The sequence below is a fragment of the Giraffa tippelskirchi genome, chromosome 9 (assembly GCF_054371585.1).
Source record: "Giraffa tippelskirchi isolate mGirTip1 chromosome 9, T2T-mGirTip1v1.2.pri, whole genome shotgun sequence".
NCBI lineage: Eukaryota > Metazoa > Chordata > Mammalia > Artiodactyla > Giraffidae > Giraffa > Giraffa tippelskirchi.
This window is the reverse complement of record NC_137283.1, coordinates 48,501,528-48,522,959: the sequence shown is the minus strand read 5'-3', so window position 1 is coordinate 48,522,959 and position 21,432 is coordinate 48,501,528. Positions and strand designations below refer to the sequence as shown.

At 38.2% G+C, this 21,432-nt stretch overlaps 1 protein-coding gene across 6 annotated transcripts in view; it reads left to right on the top strand.

Annotated features, from left to right (window-relative positions):
- RBM6 (RNA binding motif protein 6) overlaps window positions 1-21,432 on the top strand; it is an 81,133-nt gene that overhangs the window by 1,701 nt on the left and 58,000 nt on the right. For 3 of the 6 annotated variants that reach the window (XM_081525423.1, XM_081525419.1, XM_081525420.1), the window contains exons 2-5: window positions 10,387-10,497; window positions 14,137-15,415; window positions 17,074-17,163; window positions 18,451-18,520. Coding sequence is in view for 4 of the 6 variants with exons in the window: in XM_081525419.1 (XP_081381545.1) it covers window positions 10,454-10,497; window positions 14,137-15,415; window positions 17,074-17,163; window positions 18,451-18,520 (1,483 nt within the window). In the remaining 2 variants the exon portion in view is untranslated. Of the gene's footprint in view, window positions 1-10,386; window positions 10,498-13,860; window positions 15,416-17,073; window positions 17,164-18,450; window positions 18,521-21,432 lie in introns of those variants that run through there. The other 3 variants (XM_081525424.1, XM_081525421.1, XM_081525422.1) reach the window with 2 other exon arrangements.

The window sequence follows — 21,432 nt, the reverse complement described above, 5'->3', positions numbered from 1 at the left end:
TTCAGTTTCCTCATGTGTGAAATGAGGTTAAGAAGTGCAGCCACTTCGAAGGTTATTGTGAGGTTTACGTAATCCTTTTAGGACAGTGCCTGGTGTGAGGAAAGTGTTCACTAAGTGTTAGCCACCACTGTTACCTTTTTAAAAAATTTTTGTCACTTCCCTGGCAGTTCAGTGGTTAGGACTCTATGCTTCCAGTGCAGGGGGCGCAGGTTCCATCCCTGGTCTGGGAACTAAGATCCCACATGCCATATGGTGCAGCCAAAAAATTAAAAAGAAAAAAATTTTTGTTGAGATAAAATTCACACACCATACATTTCACCCATTTAAGGTGTCTAATTCGATGTTTTTTCATATATTACAGTACTTTTTTGTTTTACAAAGTTGTGATAAATGTATTTTGTTGCATATATTGTGATGAAATTTGCCATTTAAGCCATTTCTATATGTAAAATTCACATACAATTCAGTGCATAAATTACATTCACAATGTAATGAAACCATCACCACATCTATTTCTAAAACTTTTTCATCACCTTAAACAGAAACTCTAACCATTAAGCAGGTAACTCCTTTGCCCCTTCCCTCTAGTCCCTGGTAACCTCTAATCTGTATTCTGTCTCTGAATTTGCCTGTTCTGGGTACCCTATGTAAGTGGAATCATACAATAATTATCCTTTCATGTCTGACTTTTTTCAGGTAAAATAATGTTTTTAAGGTTCATTCATGTCATAGTGTATATCCAAACTTCATTCCTTTTTTTAAATTAAAAAAAAAATTGAGATGTAATTGACATCTACGTTCTCTTTTAAGGCTGAACAATACTCAGTTGATATGTATAGGCTGCATTTTACTTATCTGTTCACTTGCTGGTCGGTTGGGTTTCCACCTTTGGCGACTGTAAATAATGATGCTGTGAACATGGGTATACAAATATCTCTTCATGCCCCTGCTTTCGGTATCTTTGTGTATATGCCCAGAATTGGTCATGTGATAATTTCTGTGTATAGTTTTTTGAGGACCCACCATACTGTATTCCACAGCAGTTGCATCATTTTATGTTCCCCCCAGTAATACACAAGGGGTCTGATTTTTCCACATCCTGACACTTGTTACTTTCTGAGTTTTTCTGGGCAGTAACCACCTGAATGGGTGTGAGGTAGTCCCTGCATCTCTTCCTTCTGCCTCCCTTTATCTTAACCATTTTGACCATTTTAAAATGTACCTGTCAGTGATATTAAGTACCTTTACGTTGTTGTGCAACCATCATTACCATCCAACTTCAGAACGTGTTCATCTTCTCAGACTGAACCTCTGTGCCCGTTAAACAATAGCTTCCCATTCTCCCCACCCCTTCCCCTGGCAACCACCATCCTACTTTCCATCTCTCTGAATTTGCCTGTCCTAAGTACCCCGTATACATAGAACCATAAATTATACTATATTTGTCCTTTCATGACTGGCTTATTTTACTTAGCAGAATATCTCCAAGGTTCATCCATGTTATAATATCTATCGGAATTTCATTCCTTTCTGAGGCTGAATAGTATTTCATTGTATGTCTATATTACATTATCTTTATCTTTTCATCTGTTGATAGTCACTGGATTGTTTCCACCTTCCACCTTTTAGCTGTTGTGAATAATGAAGCAATGAACATGGAAGGGTCCACATATCTACTTGAGTCTGCTCTCCTTTCTTTTGGGTTTATACCCGGAAGAATTGGAATTGTTGGATCGTATGATAAGTCTGTTCTAAATTTTTGAGGAACTGCTGTATGTTTTACACAGTGGCTGCATGCATTGCATGTGCCTAACAGCAATGCACAGGGTTCACATTTCTTTACATCCTTACTAGCTTCTGTTCGATTCGTTTGGTTTTGTTTTAATAGTCATCTTAATGGGTATAAAGTGGTCATCTTGTAATTTTGATTTACATTTATCTAATTGTTAATGATATTGAGAGTCTTTTTATGTGTTCATTGGCCATTTGTGTGTCTTTGAAGAAATGTCTATTCAAGTCCTTTGCTCATTTTTGAATCAGGTTGTCTTTTGTTGTTGAGTTTTAGTTTTCTGTATGTTCTGGATATTAATCCCTTATCAGATATGTGGTTTGCAAATATTTTCTCCCATTCATGAGTTGCCTTTTTATTCTCTTGCTGGTGTTCTTTGAAACACAGACATTTCTAATTTTGATGAATTCCAGTTCGTGTGTTTTTTTTGTTGACTCTGCTTTTGATGTCATATCCAAAAGATCACTGCCAAATCCAATGCCTGAAGCTTCTGGTTTGTTTTCTTCTGAGTTTTAGAGTTTTAAATTTTAGGTTTAGGTCTTTAAACCCTTTTTGGGATAGCTTTTGTGTATGGTGGTGGGCAAGGGTCACACTTCATTCTTTTGCATGTGGATTTCCAGTTACCCTATGCCCAGTTGTTGAAAAGACTGTCTTTTCTGCTTGAATGGTCTTGGCACCCTTGTTGAAAATAACTTGACCATGTATGTGAGAGTTCATTTCTGGGATCTCTAGTCCATTGTTCTGTATGTCCTTGTACCAATACCACACTGTTTTGATTACTGTAAATTTATAGTAAGTTTGAAATTGGGAAGTGAGGGTCCTCCAGTTATGTTCTTTTTCAAGGCTATTCAGAGACCTATGAAATTTCATATGAATTTTAGGATGGGCTTTGGAATCAGATGGTCTTGAGTTTGCAGATTGGCTTTTCCTCCTATTAGTTATATTGTTTTGGGACAAGCCTCTCAAACTATTTGAGTCTCATTTTCAGAGTCTCTGAAGTGGGGATTGTAACAGAATTTACCCCATGGAGGACCTGTGATGATTAAATGAGAGAACCCATGTAAAATGCATAACTGTGGCAGAGTCAGTCCTCAGCTATTCTTGCCTTTATTATTCTTGTTTGAGAGAGTAAAGTTAGACATACTCACAAAGGTCCTTTCCAGCTTAATGTGATTGTGATTTTAAACACCTGAGCATAGCAGCAGTAATAATAATATTTAGTACATTGTTGCTTTAAAATTTCTCAAAAAAAATTTGGAGGCATGACTTATATATCATAAAATTCACTGACTGTAACTGTTCAGTTTGATGCAGTCATCACCACAATTCAGATTTAGAATGTTTCCAACACCTCAAAACATTCCCTAGTTTCTGTTTGTTGTTAATCTCCACTTCCCACTCTAACTGCAAGTCCTAGCATCCACTAATCTGCTTTCTGCCTCTGTAGTTTTATGTTTTTTATGTAATTTCATACAATTGGGATATCTGGCTTCTTTCACTTATAATTTTTTGAGATTCTTCCATGTTGCATTCTTTTTTGTGAGTATATCACGTTTGTTTATCCATCTGCCTGTTGATGGACATTTGGATTCTTTTCAGTGTTTGGCTATTATTCATAATAATAATGTTGCTATCAATATACTTCTTCTTATGCACGATCTCATTTACTCCTTATAGTAATGATATGAGGTAGGTACCACTATTATTCCCGTTGTGTAGGAGGAGAGCTTCAAGGCATATAGAATTTAAATATAACTTACCAAAGACACATAGAAAGCTGGAATCTTTTCTTCCTTTTTTTCACCCCTCGACTATGCTGAGAGGCATGCAGAATCGTAGTTACCTGACCAGGGATTGAAGCTATAGTCTTGGCATTGGAAGCATGGAGTCCTAACCACTGGGCCATCTGGGAATTCCCAGAAGCTGGAGTTTGAATTCAAACCCAGGCAGTCTGACTTTAAAACACATTCACGTAGGCCAGTGGTCTTGAAATTCCCTTGAACCATCTAAAAGGATTAAAAAATTTTTCACCCCTAAAATTTTGAAAAAATTGTTTACCACTTTGTACATTTCTAAGTTGACATCTTAACACTTCTGTCATAGATGGCTGCAAAGGATGTATTTTCTGGCATAATATATTGCATGTGTGCTTTAAATATATAGTTGAGAAAATCTTGGAACTGATGATTTAATTTATGGAAAATGTCTGCATTTAATTTATGGCAAATCAAACCTTAATGTCAGTCATTTAGCCAAATGAGTCTGCATCAGTGGGAACATTCTAAGTTCCAATCATTTTTGAAATAAACTCTTAAAATAGTAGTAACATTTACTGAGCAATTTATCTTTCAGGCACTGCTCTAGTGAATTTGCATTGTCATCTTATCCTGATAACTATGAAGTAGACATTATCTTTATTCCGGATTTTTACAGATAAGTAAACTGAGGCATTAAGTTAAATCACTTGCTCAAGGATGTACCTTGTGGCCGAGCCACGATTTCCCTCCCAGCAGTCTAGCTGTGAACCCCAGCACAGTAGGTCCAGAGACTGCACTCCTGTCCCTTCACCACCACACTGTGCTATCTTATAAAACTCACTTTGCTATCTTATAAAATTCACTTTTAAACTAGGAACCTGACTGTAATTTGCTGATGTAAGGGATGAGGATATAAGAATATTTAAAATCTGGAAAATTTCTGTTCATAAGAACAAGTGGCTCTAATGAAGTGTTTAAATGTTTCCCAACAGTAGTGACGTCTAATTTATACATGAGCTTGAGATTCCTATAGGATGGCCATTTCTGGCAGACATTTGGACTTTATAGGAAAGTCTAAGCTTTGGAGATGTGGAAATTATAATTGTAGAGATGGTAGTGATAGTGATTAAATTGGGAATGGACAAGATTGGCGAGTGTCTTAGCTTGGACTGCTATAACAAAATACCCTAGATTGGGTGACTTAATAACAAATTTATTTCTCACAGTTCCAGAGGCAGGGCAGATTAAGATTAAGGTGCCAGACAGTTTGGTTCCTGGTGAGATCCTTTTGGTTTGCAGACAGCTGCTTTCTTGCTGTATCTTCACATGGTACAGAGAGAGAGAGAGAGCACTCTCTTTTATTCCTTCTTAGAAGAGCATTAACCCCTTTCCTAAGGGCTCTACCCTCATGACCCAATTACCTCCTAAAGGCCCTATCTTCAGTTACCATCAAGGCAGAAATTAGGACTTAAACATATGAATTTTGGAGAGACACACACATTCAGTATAGTCCATAGCACCCAGGGACAGCATCATGAACAGTGCTGGGGAACATAATAGAGCCTAGTTAGCATATTTGTTGGACATTCATTTATTTAGTCAACTGATGTTTAAAGGTTTTGTATTGGGGGGCGGTTATGTGTTTTATATGAATGCTTACAAACAAAAGCAGAGTGGTAGTATAGGTCAAAAAAGGAGTTAAGGGACTTTGCTGCTGGTCCAGTGGTTTCGAATCTGCCTTGCAATGCAGGGGGTGTGGATTCGATTCCTGGTCAGGGAGCTAAGATCCCACATGCGACAGAGCAACTGAGCCTGTGCTGCAACTAAGACCTAATGCAGCCAAATATTAAAAAAAAAAAAAAAAATAGTTAAATGATAGTGATAGAACAAGATATGGGTAGGTTCTTCAGACTACAGTCTTTAATCTTCTAGTAGACAAAAACATTTCAGGAAGATTGTGGGCTTGTATATTAAACAAATCAATATGCAGAACTTTGCCTTCCACAAATGCTGTTCTTAAGATTGGATCTTGCTCCTGAATATAAGAGCTATAACTCTAAAACTCTTGGAAGAAAACTGAAGGGGAAAGCTTTATGTATTGGTTTGGGGAATGATCTTTTAAAGGATATGACACCAAGGGCACAGTCAGCAAAGGGAAAAATAGGTAAATGGACTTCATTAAAATTAAAAACTTCTGTGTTCAAAGAACACTGTCAACAAGGTAAAAGGTAAAATGGGAGAAAATATTTGCAAATCACGTGCCTGGTAAGGGATTAATATTTAGAATATGTAGAAGACTCCTAAACTCAACAACAGCAACAAATAACCTGTATCAAAAAATGGGCAAAGGACTTGAATACACATTTCTCCCAAAGGATATACAAATGGCTAATAAGTACATGAAAAGATGCTCAGCATCATTAATGATAAGGGACATGCAAATGAAAACCACAGTGAGGTACCACTTCACATGCACTAGAATGGCTGTTATTAAAATACAAAACAACAGAGTAGTAAGTGTTGGTGAGGATGGGGATGAATTGGCACTTGTGTCATTCTACTAGGGCTGCCATAACAAAATACCACAGACTAGGTGGCCTAAACAACAGCAAATTATTTTCTCGCAGTTTGGAGACTGATGTCAAGATCAAGGCATGAGCAGGGTTAGGTTTTGGTGGGGCCTCTCTCCTTGACTTGCAGAAGGCCCTCTCCTGGCCATGTCCTCACGTTAGCTTTTCCCTGTGTATGCATTTTTGGTGTCTCTTCCACTGACACCAGTCCTGTTGGATTGGGGCCCCACCCTTGTGGCCTCTGTCAACCTTAATTACCTCCTCAAAGGCTGCATCTCCAAACACAGTCACACTGGGAGTTAGGACTTGAAGCTGTGGGGAACACAATTCAGTCCATAACAGAACCATTTGCGCACTGTTGGTGGGAAGGTAAAATGATGTAGCTGCTGTGGAAAACAGTATGGTGGTTCCTTGAAAAATTAAAACTAGAATTACCATATGGCCCACAAGTTCTACTTCTGGGTGTATATATCTTCAAAAGAACTGATCTCAGATATTTGTATGTGCATGCTCATTGTTCACATTATCCAAAAGATGGGAGAGTCCAAATGTCCATCAGTGGATGAGTAGGTAAAATATAGTGTACACAGTGGAATATTATTCAGCCTTAAAAAGAAATTAAATTCCGATAGATGCTATAATATGTATGAACCTTGAAGACACTATGCCAGGTGAAAAAAGCCAGTCATGAAAGAAGAAATACTTTAATTCCACTGCAATTAAGAGGTACTTAGAGTAGTCAAAAACCATATAGACAAAGTGGAATGGTGGTTGCCGAGGACCAGGTTAAGAGAGGAGTGGGGAGTTACCGTTTAATGGGTACAGGGTTTCGGTTTTACAAGATGAAAAAAGCTTGGATGGATGGGGATAAAAGTTGCAAAACACTGTAAATGTACTTAATCCCTCTTAACTGTAAAATGATAAACTTAAATGTATTTCACAATTTTAAAAATAATTTTTTAAAAATGATTTTTATTGATTCTCCATTTCCACCTCCCCTTAATGGGGGCTTCCCTGGTAGCTCAGTTGGTAAAGAATCCAGCTGCAATGCAGAAGACCTGGGTTTGATCCCCAGGTTGGGAAGATTCCCTGGAGAAGGGAAAGGCTACCCACGCCAATATTCTGGCCTGGAGAATTCCACGGACTATATAGTCCATGGGGCCGAAAAAAGTTGGACACGACTGAGTGACTTTCCCTTCGCTTTCTTACTAATGCTTCTCTCATTTTACCAAAAAGTCACCTTTCCATTTGATATCTAAGTGAAATACACTACCCCAGGGAGGATCCCCTTTCCAACACCAAACAGTGTTTATGTCATCACCCACTGGAGAATATTTGGGTTGTTCTCTCTCTTTTTTTTTAAAGCTATTATGAATAAAGTTGTTGTGAACATTTTTCTACCTGTCTTTTGTTTTCATGTATCTTAAGCAGATACTTAGACGTTCAGTTGCTGGGTCATGAGTAGTATTTCTCAGACCAGTTTCTAAATTGGTTGTACCATTTGGCGGTCTTTTGAGTAGTATATGTTGAGTTCTGATTGCTGGAAATCCTTGTATATTTGATTTTGTAAGTCTTTTTAATTTTAGCTGTTCTAGTGGGTGTGTATCGGTGGTTTTAATCTGTTTTCCTTATGACTAATAATAGTGAGCATTTGTGAGACATGTGTTACAAATGTTTACTCCCTGTTCTGTAGTTTACCTATTCATTTTTCAGTGTCTTTTGAAGAACAGATTTTAACTTTAGTATTTTTCTTTATGATTAATGCTTTCTGGTTCCTTTATAGAAGTCTTTGCTGATACCATCTCAGTGGTTGTCTTTTTTTTTTTTTACTTGGCCTTTTGGCTTTTGACATCTTTGTTCCTCAACCAGGGATTGACCTTGGGCTACCTCAGTGAAAGTGCCAAGTCTTAACCACTGGACTGCCAGGGAATTCCCTATGTTTTCTTTTAGAAGCATTATAGTTTTAGCTTCTACATTTATGTAGATCCAGTTTCAATTTTAACTTTTGAATGTGGTATGATGCTAGGCAAAGCATGGGTCTGGAGAGGAAGCCTGAAAAACCACTATCACAATTGAGGAGCAGTCTTTTTAAGGCCCTGTAACTGAAATGAATACATTTAATTTTTTTTTTTTTTTAATGAGAATTTGTAGGGGATAGGGAGCAAGGGTACTTCCAGCAGCCACTAGTTCTAGCTCCAAAAGGGCATATTAAAGTTGCTGCTGTTTAAAAACTCATAGTTGGATCTTAGTTGGGTAGATGCTCACACCAATCCCCGCCTGTCGTGACCCCCTGATGCTATAACTGAGTGTCCTGTTTGCCCCAAAGCATTTACTTTGGAAAAATTTGAGTGCTTAAAGCAGGAACAGGCCTGCTGTAGACCATAGCTAAAACTAATGGAATGGGACCCCCAGTCTGCTTTGTTGGCATTTGGAACTTAGGTCATAATTTGAGAGGGATGGCCCCAGGTTTTGATATTGTGCTGCTAGAGGTCGATTTCTTGGACCTGTGCAGGATGGACCCGAATCAAAGTATTTGCCAAGAATATTTGATTAATCAAGAATCAAGGCAGAGGAAGCTCGAAAAGAGTCATCTGACATCATGGTTCTAACCTTAAAGGCCACTGACCTACAATGGGGAGGCTTTATTCCCAAACCCACTGGTTGGTTTCCAAGAAACCAAAGTCTTTCTTTATGTTCTGGGGGAGTGTGCTTGTAAAGCTGAAAATTAAAGGAATCCATGAGAAGTGCATCACTGGATTGTAGTCTATAGCTTAATGTGATGCTTGTTGTCTCTCAGAATGACCCCTGTTCAACCACTGTTCATGTGGAGTTACTTTTCATTTCAACCGTCAAAACTCTCATTTGCCTATTTACTACCACCGCCAAGATCTGAACCTGCAGACAAGGCCTGCCACCTCAGCTGCCTAGATCCCACCCCCAGTAGATGCAGCACAGCAGTAAGTAGAAGGGGCACTGTGGTGAGGAAAACTAGGATGTAAGTCCAGGTGAACTCATGTGTCCTGCCTGGGTATGCTTGTGGCATTCTAAATTTTTTCATGTATATATATTGCCTTGGAAATGTCTGACTTCTCACAGTATTTTCACCGTGACTTCTCCTATATCTGTGAGTCTATAGTCTGCTTTTTAGTTTTATTAGCAGTGCCCACCGCTTTTCCCCTCAGAATTCTGTTAGGTAAAACAGAGGCAAGTACCTTGCATCAGTCCTTTAGCCTCTCCCCCATATAGAACAGAACATTACTAGAACAGAAGTACATAGTAATTTACAAATCACCTTTCCTTTTGGTTTAAGGGAGGGAGCTGGGAAAGTGGGCTGCCACTGCTTCAAGACAAAAACCATTGCCATGCTGGGGTGAGGGGTGGGTCAGGGATCACCCAAAACTTTCTGATTATTTAAAGGATGACTTTTTCTTCATTGAGCATTCATTTGGTCATTGTAAAGCTTTGACTTTTTTAAAGGCCGGACAAAGTTGGTTCAGACTGCTTGTTTTCTCACGTTTCTGTGGAGGAAGAAGGCTTTGGAATTTCATAGTCTGCTATTTTTGCTGACGTGGGTTGTGTTTTCATTCTCTTTAGATAGTGTACTCTGATGCAGAAAAGTTTTCAGTTTTGATCAAGTCTACTTTATCTGTTTTTTCTTTTGTTGTCATGGTAAGAAACCATTGCCAAATCCAAGGTCGTAAAAGTTTGCCTCCTTTTGGGAATTCCCTGGTGGTTCATTGGTCAGGACTTGGCTCCTCACTGCCTGGGCCAGGGTTCAGATGGGGAATTGGTATGCCACAGGCGGTGCAGTGTGACCAAAAAAAAGTTTGCCTCTTTTTCAGTAGCTGGAGTGGAGGTTTTATGAGGACTTCTTAGGCTTAGGTCATGTGCTCATCTTCAGAGCAATCACTGTGGTAATAGACTATTCTGATTGGCCATGCTGAATAGTGTAGGATCAACCATGTGGACTGAGGGTAGTAAATAAACATGGTAAGGTGCTGTTTCCAAAAAGGAATATAGAATGGGTGTTGGAAAATTTAATAAATGTTTTATGAAGCATTCTTAGTACTTTGAGAGATTGATGGTGCCCTTTTTAAAATTTAAATTTAAAATGTGTTTTTGTTGCTGTAAATTAATATGTAAATGTTTAAAAGTGACTTCTAAAAATATCCTTGCTGATGTGGTCCCTGATAAGCCAAACAGGAGGAAATTGGTTTAGTCTTTACTTCATGTACCCACATACTCATTTATTGTGGTTTGTTTTGTGCAGGTACTGCTATAACCAGAGTTTGGTAGCAAAAGGATATACTTATTGGGCCCTCTTGACATAGAAAGAGATGTGGGGGGATTCTCGATCTGCTAACAGAACAGGACCTTTTCGGTAAGTCTTAAAATTTGAATATCGAAATGTCTATTATAACAATGTAGATACTGTATAACATTTATGGCCTACTATAAAGAGGGATATTTTCTTTGTGTAGAAATAGCTTTGATTTTTTTTTTTCTGATTTTTAAAAATAGAAACTACTTAAAATTTTTCTAGTCATTTCTAGAGTGATCGTGAGAGTGAATACCTAGCATGCCAAGTATTTTGTGTATTAGCATTTTTAAAATATTAACAAAAATCCCCCAGCTTTTAAAAATATTTTTTATCTTTTTTAGCAAAGTAATATGTACTCAACTAATAAGGAAAGCTAGTAAAAATGTATATAAGTGTTTATAAATGAATGTGAATGTTTCATTAAGTTCAGTAATTTATGTCTAGAATCCAGAGCTCTGTCTTTCCTATGACACATTGTATTTCAGCCACCAGAAATAGTTGTGAGAAAGAAAAATTATTTACTTGATGCAGTTTCCTAAGCTGCATTACAATTTTAGGGGTTACTGGGTACAAAGATAAGTGGAGAACGTGGTACCATTCATAGTTGTAAATGAATTATATTATAGATTTGTAGGGAGAATGAATTACATTCTTTCTATACAATAAAACTATATAAATTTTATTGATTTTATAATTCAGTAAAGTGAATTATATTATCAATTTGATAAGTGGAGAAGGTGGTACCATTCATAGTTGTAAATGAATTATATCATAGATTTGTAGGGAGTGAATTTTTATAGCCAGTGTAATAAACACTGATGATGATATTTTAAAACTTTTGCATTGTGTTTGCAATTAACGAAATGCTATAGGAATGTGACTTATGGCTGCAGTTTGTGTATGGCAAAGAAATCTTACTTTTAAAGTTATACATTAAAAAATATTTATGCTCCAGGGAATTCCCTGGCAGTCCAATGGTTAGAACTCCATGCTCTCACTGCCAGGGGCCTGGGTTCAAACCCTGGTCGGGGAACTAAAATCCCACAAGCCTCTGCGGCATGGCCAAAAAAATAAAAAATTTATGCTCCAATTGAAACTTTTGTTACAAGTAAGTTTTCTTTTGGACTTGGCAGTCTGCAGGATCTTCCTGTGCAAATTCAACAGTTATTTTATTATTCTGAAGTTTGGGGTTCCCATGGAAAATTTAGGTAGAAAAGTAAGTTTAAAAATAAATCCATGTAACACTTAATAAAGCTAGTTTTGTGAATAAAGGGATCTTTACTTTCTGCTTAGCAATCTTTAAAGCAGTGGTAGTGATGCTGGTTATGTTTTTCCTTTAAAAAAAGTAAGGTCTGGATCAGTGGTCAACCGACTGCAGCTTATTTTTGTTTGACTGGAACATAGCCCTGATCATTCGTTTACAAATTGTCTATAGTTGCTTTCATGTTGCATAGTTGTGACAGAAACTGTAAAGCCTAATGTAATTACTGTCTGACTCTTCATGGAAGAAATTTGCAGATCCCTAGTCTAGATTAGTGCATTTGTACTTTAATGTTTAAAAATCTATCCTTATACTTATGGATAATTTTCTCTGTAAGGCTGCTTACACTAAGCCTTCAGAGCTAAAGAAATAACTTTAGCTCTGTTGCATCACTGAAAAATTTTTTTCAGAACATTTTTTTCTTTGAATCTATTATATAAAATTGTATTTCCCCACCTTAATTTTAGTTTAAATATAAGTCATTACATGCCATTTTTTAAGGTCTTTGATCAGAGAGAGGCATAGTTTATATAGCGTAACTTTTGGGAGGGGACTGATTTGGGTGAAAAAAGGTATCTTGCAGGAAAATGATTTTGTATTTATTTTAACAACTTGTCTTAAAAATTTGGTTGAAAATGATTTTCATAGCCACCACTGTTTTAAACTAGTAGAACTGTTTCTTGAATGGTCTACATAAAATACAGTTCTGAGAACCCTAGTATAGTGAATACTGTAGATGTATTTGATTTCAGTTTTACCTGGTAAGGTAATCCTTAGGGTAGTATTCAAAGACTGTTGTATGTGTTTTGGTCAGAGAACATGTAGATTTAGATAGCTCAGCATTCAGCCCATGAATGTCTGCTTAGGCTTAAGTCTTCCTACAAGCTAACTACTGGGATCTGAATGATTTTAAATATGGGTGACATTAGAACTAGTGGTAGTGTCTTAATTTTAGTGTTAAGTTGTATTATTTATGAAGCACATTTAAACTTGCTTCTCTTATGATGAACCCCATACACATAAATAATGTTAATATTTTTGTGTTAATGAAGCTAATGGAAGTTATGTTCTGAAAATCTATTAAATATGCATCATTCTACTGTTTGGGTTACTATTGTTAAATTTCTATTACTCCAGGAAAGGGTTTGGGATTGTAACTGTTGCTCTTGAACTGAGTAATCCAGAAGCAGTTGTCTGTTGAGTCTTTCTATAGCAGTGTAGTCTGAGTTTAGAAGGGTCATATAATAGAGCCTATATTTTCTGAGAGGAGAGAACTGAGTGGAACTTGATCTCTTAATACTTTTGTTTTGCTGCTGAATAGGAAGTAACCATTCAGATTGTTTTACGTTTTCCTTTTTCATGCCCTCCTCTCCCCTTCAAGCTCAGTATCCTAGGTACCTAATTGCCTATTTAAATTCCCTGTCTTTTACCAAAGTCAAAACATATAAAATGGTCTGGAGCTAGGTAGTATGAAAGATAGGGCCAGTTCTCATTTATGTCTTGAGTTCTGTAAACTGAGAATGTGAATTTAATACAATGTTTTAAAATATATTGTGTTGCCATGAAAAATTAGATGAGGCATTAGAATCTAAAAAATCAGCTTCTTCATTTGGGACCTGGGGATAAAGCATGAAAGCCTAATGCTCTCTCTAGGTCCCTTTCAGCATTAAGCTCCTAGATGCTGTTGCTTGGTTTGGTCAACTTACACATGCTGTGTGGCATGATTCATGCTGCCTTCTGAGATACCCTTGAGTAGTTATAATAATAGGACCCAGATGAGAGCGATTCTAGGTGGAGCCACTATGGAACTGAGGTTTAGATGCAGCCAGGGGTGATGCTCAGCTGGTGAACACTAGTGTACTCCAACTAGTGGCTTACAGCCAGTGTTTTCTTCATTTGGGGCCTGCATCCGTTCTGATTGGGTGGTGTCCACTCTGTAGCTGTCAATCAGATATTTTGGAATGTTACTCTTGTTTGCACCAATGAGAAAGACACATCCTGAAACCTACTGTATAAAATTTACAGCGCGTTGATTTTTCTGATGTATAGGAATCATCATGTTGATCTTGGAATTCTAAGTTCCCTGGCTGTAGGAAATGGAAATTTTTGTAGAGTGTCACCATTGCTAGCTTATCTGGTGTTGCGGATTTTCCCTGTTGCAGGACTGGGTGAAAGCTTTTTCTGCAGCAGTCATGTTGAAAACCTTGTGTTGACTTTCCTCGTGTTCTGAAATGGGAACTTAAAAGTTTACTCCGCCACTTCGTCTTAAAATAGCAAAACATTGCTGTTTTCTGCAGATCTAGGACCTTGTTACAGAACTCTGCCAAAAAAAAAAAAAATGTTTACAGAAGAATGTGCTGTGATTAGAGAAGAATATGCTGGTGTGTAGATTTCAAACTCTCTGGACAATATGAATAACACTGTCTTTGTTTCTACAGTGGGAGCCAAGAAGAAAGGTTTGCTCCCGGGTGGAACAGGGATTATCCTCCTCCTCCCCTTAAGAGTCATGCTCAAGAGAGACACTCTGGCAACTTTCCTGGCAGAGATTCACTTCCCTTTGATTTCCAGGGGCATTCGGGGCCTCCCTTTGCAAATGTAGAGGAGCATTCTTTCAGCTATGGAGCTAGAGACGGACAGCATGGTGACTATCGAGGAGGGGAGGGCCATGGACATGATTTCAGGGGGGGAGATTTTTCATCTTCTGATTTCCAGAGCAGAGATTCATCACAGCTGGACTTCAGAGGTAGGGACATCCACTCTGGGGACCTTCGGGATAGAGAAGGACCACCTGTGGACTATCGGGGTGGAGACGGTACTTCTCTGGACTACAGAGGCAGGGAGACATCTCACATGAACTACAGAGACAGGGAGGCTCATACTGGTGACTTTAGAGGTAGGGATGCTCCTCCTCCTGACTTCAGGGGCCGGGGTACTTACGACTTAGATTTTAGAGGGCGGGATGGAGCCCATGCAGATTTTAGGGGAAGGGATTTACCAGATTTGGATTTCAGGGCCAGAGATCAGTCCCGTTCTGATTTTAGGAATAGAGATGTATCTGAGTTGGACTTCAGGGACAAAGACGGAACCCAAGTGGACTTTAGAGGCCGAGGTTCAGGTACTAGTGATCTAGACTTTAGGGACAGAAATACACCACATGCAGATTTCAGAGGTAGACACCGATCCAGGACTGATCAGGATTTTAGGGGCAGAGAGGGGGGACCTTGTATGGAATTTAAAGATAGGGAGATGCCCTCTGCGGATCCAGATATTTTGGATTACGTTCAGCCCTCCACACAAAACAGAGAACATTCTGGTCTGAATGTGAACAAGAGAGAAGAATCTGCACATGACCATACAACGGAAAGACCTGCTTTTGGCATTCAAAAGGGAGAATTTGAGCATTCAGAAACAGGAGAAGGAGAAAAACAAGGTGTAGCTTTTGACCATGCATCTCCACCAGACTTTCAGAACAGCCAAAGTCCTCTTCAAGACCAGGACAAGTCACAGCATTCTGGAGGTGAACAACCGAGTTCGAATGCTGGTATGTTTAAAGAAGAAGGTGGGCTGGACTTCCTTGGCCGTCAGGACACTGATTACAGAAGCATGGAGTACTGTGATGTGGATCACAGACTGCCCGGAAGCCAGATATTTGGCTATGGCCAGAGCAAGTCTTTTCCCGAGGGCAAAACTTCCCAAGATGCCCAACGGGACCTTCAGGTATGTTAATAGAGTGGACTACTGTTTTGCCTTTTAAGATCTTATTTATTTACTTATTTATTGGTTGTACTGGGTGTTTGTTGCTGTGCGGGCTTTTTTCTAGTTGAGGAGAGCGGTGGGCTATTCTTGGGGTTGCTGGGCTCTAGAGCACAGACTCAGCAGTTGCACGCATGGATTAGTTGCTCGGTGGCATCTGGGATCTTCCCAGATCAGGGATTGAACCTATGTCTACTGCATTGGCAGGTGGATTCTTTACCACTGAGCCACTAGGGAAGCCCTGGATTGCTTTGTTGAGTTTTGCTTCTTCATAAGACTTTTCTGAAGGATGAAGTATAGAGTCCGTTAGTCCTGGGTCTTACTTTATACAGCCATTAAAAAGCAAGATTTGTAGTCACGAGTGGAGTGTACATCTCTAGAGAAAGGGCCCTCAGTTCAGATCATACTTTTGATGTGTGTCTCTTCATTATCTTGTTGATGGTGCTGATTTAAATGCCTTGGGATAATTTAGTTTGAAAGTATTTGTCTTTGGGAGTTGGTTCTCTCATCTCTTACATAGTCAGGCCTCGTGGCTGTTTGGGGTTCATTTTCTTACTTAAAATCATTTAGAGAATACCTAGGATAAGAGATAGAAAATACCTAGTTAGGAGGAGGCAATGTTAATGTTGCAAGTATTGAAGCTAACTTAATTGACTTGAATGTTGATTTTCTATATGTCTAATATATAATCTAACATACATATAATCTTAGAATTATGTTTGCAGTTGGACATTGAAAATATTACCTTTAAAAATAGGTGTTACCCATCTCTATTGCAGTTTCTGTTATTTTGGATAGTAATTCTAAGACAGGCTGGTTAGATATTTGGTTAAAAAATGGATTTTGAGAATGTTAGAACTGGATGGCCATATAATTTATTGTTCAAGTCAGGACACTTTCAAGAGTAAAAGAGGACACTATTTGTAATTATGCTTGAACAGTAGGTGTGGTCAGGTAGTTGTAGGAGACTTTTTTCCCAAAGGTTAAACCCTTTTATAGCTTGAAATGGAGGAGAATCAGAGCTGAGACTTTTGTGCATATGGAAAATGCAGATTTCTCTGATTTTGTACTGTTAAGTTACATCGTCAGATGACACCTTTTGATTTTGTTCTGGAGATTGTTTATAGATGACATCTTTGATAAATGACATCTGGTTTTATTTATGTGCTGTTTTCTCATTCAGGAAAAGAAAATTCTAGTTTTGAGAATCTAGTTGATTTTTTTTTTTCCTGTTTGTAAAAGTCCCTTTCAATGTTGTTTCTCTTCATTTTCTGCTTTACTATTTCAAAATTCCTGCAATGAGCATGGATCTTAGAACACTTATATTCTAATGATTTGAAATAAAATTTGGGGGGAATTCCATGGTGGTTTAGTGCTTAAGACTGCCTTTTCACTGCCAGGGACCAGGTTCAGTCCTTGGTTGGGGAAGTAAGATCCCACTTTAAAAAAAAAAAATCAAATTTTGGAACTCAGAAAAAGAGACAGTTATAACTTTTTATATCTTCATATGGCGCAAGTCATTTTGATTTTTTTTATCCCGAGTACCTGTATTTCAGGTTGTTTCATTTTGCACATTAACATGTATTTTTTTCTGAAATAAGTTTTTTTGCTTCGGATTCAAGGATCAAGATTATAGGACTGGCACAAGTGAGGAGAAACCAAGCAAGCTTATTCGATTAAATGGGGTGCCTGAAAATGCCACAAAGGAAGAGGTAAGGCTCATGTTCTTTTTTCTCTTTCCTTTTCCTTTTCTTTTTGGTCAATTAAGAAATTTTAAAGACTTTATTTTGAGAAATTGTAGATTCACACGAAGGTGCAAAGAAATACTCAGGGAAGTCTTGGTTATTGTTCACCCAGCCTTCCCCCGCCTATAGAGCAGTAGCTAAACCAGGAAAGTAGCTTTAGTATAATCCATAGAGATCATTCGTATTTCACCAGTTACTGAGTACTCACTGAGGTGAGGTTTGTAATACATACATACATATATATATATATATATATATAACAAGTGATTGCTGTTCTCAGACCTGATAATCATCCTTGAAGGGATAATCCAAGTGGGAGGGAGGAGGGTTGGAGTGCTTACATAAAGATGCAGTTTATTTATAGTGGTAAAAACTGGGAACTGCCTAACTCCTCAGTGTTAAAGAACTTGGTAACTAAATTATGGATGACCTTAAGGAAGAATTTGGTCAGAATATACAACCACCAGAGCAAACAGAGCTTTACTCTGTGTTAGGCATTGTGTGGTACTTAAAAGCATTAGTTCATTTATTTATCACAACATCCTATGAAGCAGGTACTCTTTATTCATTCATTCAAAAATGAAGCACCTTTGTATGCCAGGCAGTGTTCTAGGCACTGAGTGAAACAGTAGTGAACATTATAAAGTCACTGCTTCCATGGATAGTAAAAAGAATAAGCAGAAAAAAAAAAAAATTCAAGCAGTGATGTATGCTGTGAAGAAAACTAAAGTAACGGTTTAGAGCATCACTTGGGTACAGGTGGTGTTAGGTTGGACAGGTAGGGAAGACATCACTGAGGAAGTGACATTTGAGCCCAGGCCTGAATGCAAGTGAGAGAACAGTCCATTTGAAAATGGGGAAAAGAACTGACCAGGCTGAGGGAGTTCAGGGACCATGGCCCTGGATAGGAAGGAGCTCATCGCATGATCTTACGTTTAGAAAATGAGACTCTGGGTGCCGAAAGGTTGCACACCACATGAGGAGGAGAGACTTGGAATACTGGCAGTCTCATTTCAGAGCTTGAGCTCTTGAGGTTATGCTCTTCTGCCTTTTTTTTTGTATGTGAGAATTTTTGAGTAATTATGTTCTACTCATTGAATAGTTTTGGAATACCTGGAGTGTACTTGGCTTAATTTGGCCTTTGTAAAGTAATCATAGCTTTAAAGTTTGTAGAATAAAAACCACTAGGGGAAATATAAAGTTCAGTATTTGATTATGATGTGTGTCATTAGTATGCATACCATATTCTTACAGATTCTTAACGCCTTTTGGACTCCTGATGGCATGCCTGTGAAGGACTTGCAGTTAAAGGAGTATAACACAGGTGAGTTTCATGACTTGCATGCAGCCTTGGGTTAGGAAGAGTCTGTCAGATCTGTGCATCTTGTGCTCCTCAAAATTTTTTTTAAGAAGCCATAATTAAGATTTCCAGAAGCCTCCTGTTGATGCCTTCAAACAACAGCCAGCTATACCCTTAGCTGTAGTTCTTTGTGGATGTTTGTCCACTCACGGGTGATGAGGATCTATGTTCCAGTACTTCTGAGTGCCTATGAGATACAAAGTGAGCGTCGTAGAATTTGTCCCCAAATATATTTTATGCAATTAAGTCATTAAACTTGCTGCTGATGTTCTTCATGGTGGTGGAATGTTTCTGTTTGAGCCCGGTAAGATTTTAATTACCTTACTATATGTAAAACTTTACGTTTCGTTGCTTCAGCATGGAATTTTCAACTTGCCAGAGAAATTGTACAAATGAGTGGTTTCTTGAGATTTTAGTCTTTCCTGAGGACAGAGTCCTGCACCAGCTATTTTGTTGAAATCCATGAATAGATCCAGAAGACCTTTCTTTTTGACCTCTGTTCTGTGGTCTAAACTGCAGATTAGATTTTCAGAATATCCTCCTAGTATCTTAGAGTACCCAATTTGGTCAGTTTCTTCAAATCTTATTATAGAAAAAATTGTCAAAAGTGAAATGCCAAGCACTCAAGGTATTGGACCAGTACTTTTAGGACTACCCAATATGAAACAAATAAAGGTAATTTTAAAGTGATCTATTTTAAATTAAAGAAAGTAGAGCATTAGTCTTTTCACAGTCTTAGGATTTCAGTAATTCATGTTAAAGAACTCTTCAAGTAAGAGCAAGCCATATTTTTGAGTATATAGTTTACCTTTAAACAGTTCACCATGGAATAACATTTTTGCATTAACTAGATAACTTCTTCTGATTGGTTTTACAGAATAAAACTGTCCACAAAAATTTTGGTGCTTGAAGTAATCTAGTGTTTGTGTTAAGTACAGAAATTGTTTTTCTGTAACTTGACAGTGAACTCAGGAGCATTATTTCTCAGAAAGCTAATTATTTCTTTGTTTGAAACATGTCAGCTCTAAATTTGTGGAAACATGACTAAGAGTAGGTATGTTCTCAAACACCACTCTTTTTGGGATGAGGGGCATGTGTCGCATACAGACTTTTCTGATTTACTGTTAACTTTGGAAATTAAAAATAGAATTTATAGGCTGCAGCTGCTTTTTGACTCACAGGGCAATAACTTCAGCTTTGCTCTTATTTCATGAACTGTGCTTTCATTAAATATTGGTGTTTAGGAAAAAGATGTTTCTTGGTATTTAAATAACGGCAACTTTAATTCTTCATTTCTTTGGTACTCATTGGCTTTCTACGTGTATTGTCAGATTTATTAGCAGAGTAAAACCTACATTGATCTGTAGGGTTCACAGAGGAAGTCCTTAAATTTTCTGGCTCTGGCAGCTATTAAAATCATAATTGGAAGACCAGAGACATTGATACACATGTGAAATCATTCAGGACAGTAGTTTAAAAAAAATCAGTTTTCAGGAAATTCTGCCTTTTCTTGGCATTTTAATACATGAAGTGATAGTGTATTAAAAATATATATGCATATATGAAAATGTTGAAAGTGTTAGTTGCTCAGTCATGTCTGACTCTGCGACCTCATAGACTGTAGCCTGCCAGGCTCCTCTGTTCATGGAATTCTCCAGGCAAGAGTACTGGAGTAGGTAGCCATTCCCTTCTCCAGAGGATCTTCCTGACCCAGGGATCAAACACATGTCTCCTGTATTACAGACAGATTCTTAACTTGGTCTGAGCTACCACAGATGCCACCATATTTGTATAAGTGCACGCACGCACGTGTGTGTGTGCGTGTGCACACACACACACACACACCATATTTATATAAGCTCACACACACGTATATATACTTTTTAAAATGAAAGAATTGAAAGGATTGGATTACCAGTCCCATATTGTCTGTATCATACCACTGTATGGCAAGTAGAATGAGCTTTTGCAATTATCAGTCATGTCATGTTATTCCTCTCCCTAAAACCCTTTAACACTCTTCCATCTCAATTGGAAGAAACTCCCAACTTCTTGTTCTGACTTAACACAGTCCTGCATGAGCCTGCCCTTGGCTTTTTGTCTGACCTCATCACATACACTCTCTACCTTTCTTAACCATGATCTAGCCATCCTGAGCCTTCTCTCATCCTTGACCATATGGACTTATTGCTTTGTCACAGCCTTTGCACTGCTCTTCTCTCTGATTCTCACTTTCTTTGGGGGTTTAGTTCTTGGCTTCAGTTTCAACTCTCAGAGGCCTTGAGTCACCATCCAATCTAAAATCGTTTCTCAGTCATTTTATATTGTATCGTTGTCATCATAGGGTTTATCGCTTAGATATTTTTCTCAGTGGTTTTGTGTGTTTTATTCCTCTCATTGGAGAGTTAGCTTCATGACAGTAGGAGCCTTGTTTGGCTTGTTCCCTCCTGTTTCCCCAGTTCTTGACTCTCTGCCTAGCCCAGATGGGTTCCCAGTATGCATGGAATGAATAATGTGGTGTATATGGAATAATGTATTTGGAGAGCCCCTGTGGTCTCCTTTCAAGTGAGGAGACCCCATGGCATTACAGGTTACTTTAGGTTTTACAGCAGTGCACTCTTCCTGAGTGTTGAAGAACATATCTTGAGACAGTCAGATGTTCTGAGAACTTTAACATGTACCTGTTCAAAGATTATGTCTGAATTTCAGCAGAAATGTTGTCTTTTATAAACAGCCATCAAGTTTTTAGGTTAGGATAACCTGCAAAGACCATGTAGGTTGAATGTTGTTCATACGAGGGGGGTTGTGGGGTAATGTTCCTCCTTGTAGTTGATGTATTGGGGAGCTAGTCTGTAACAGAGAAAAGCTTAATGCCT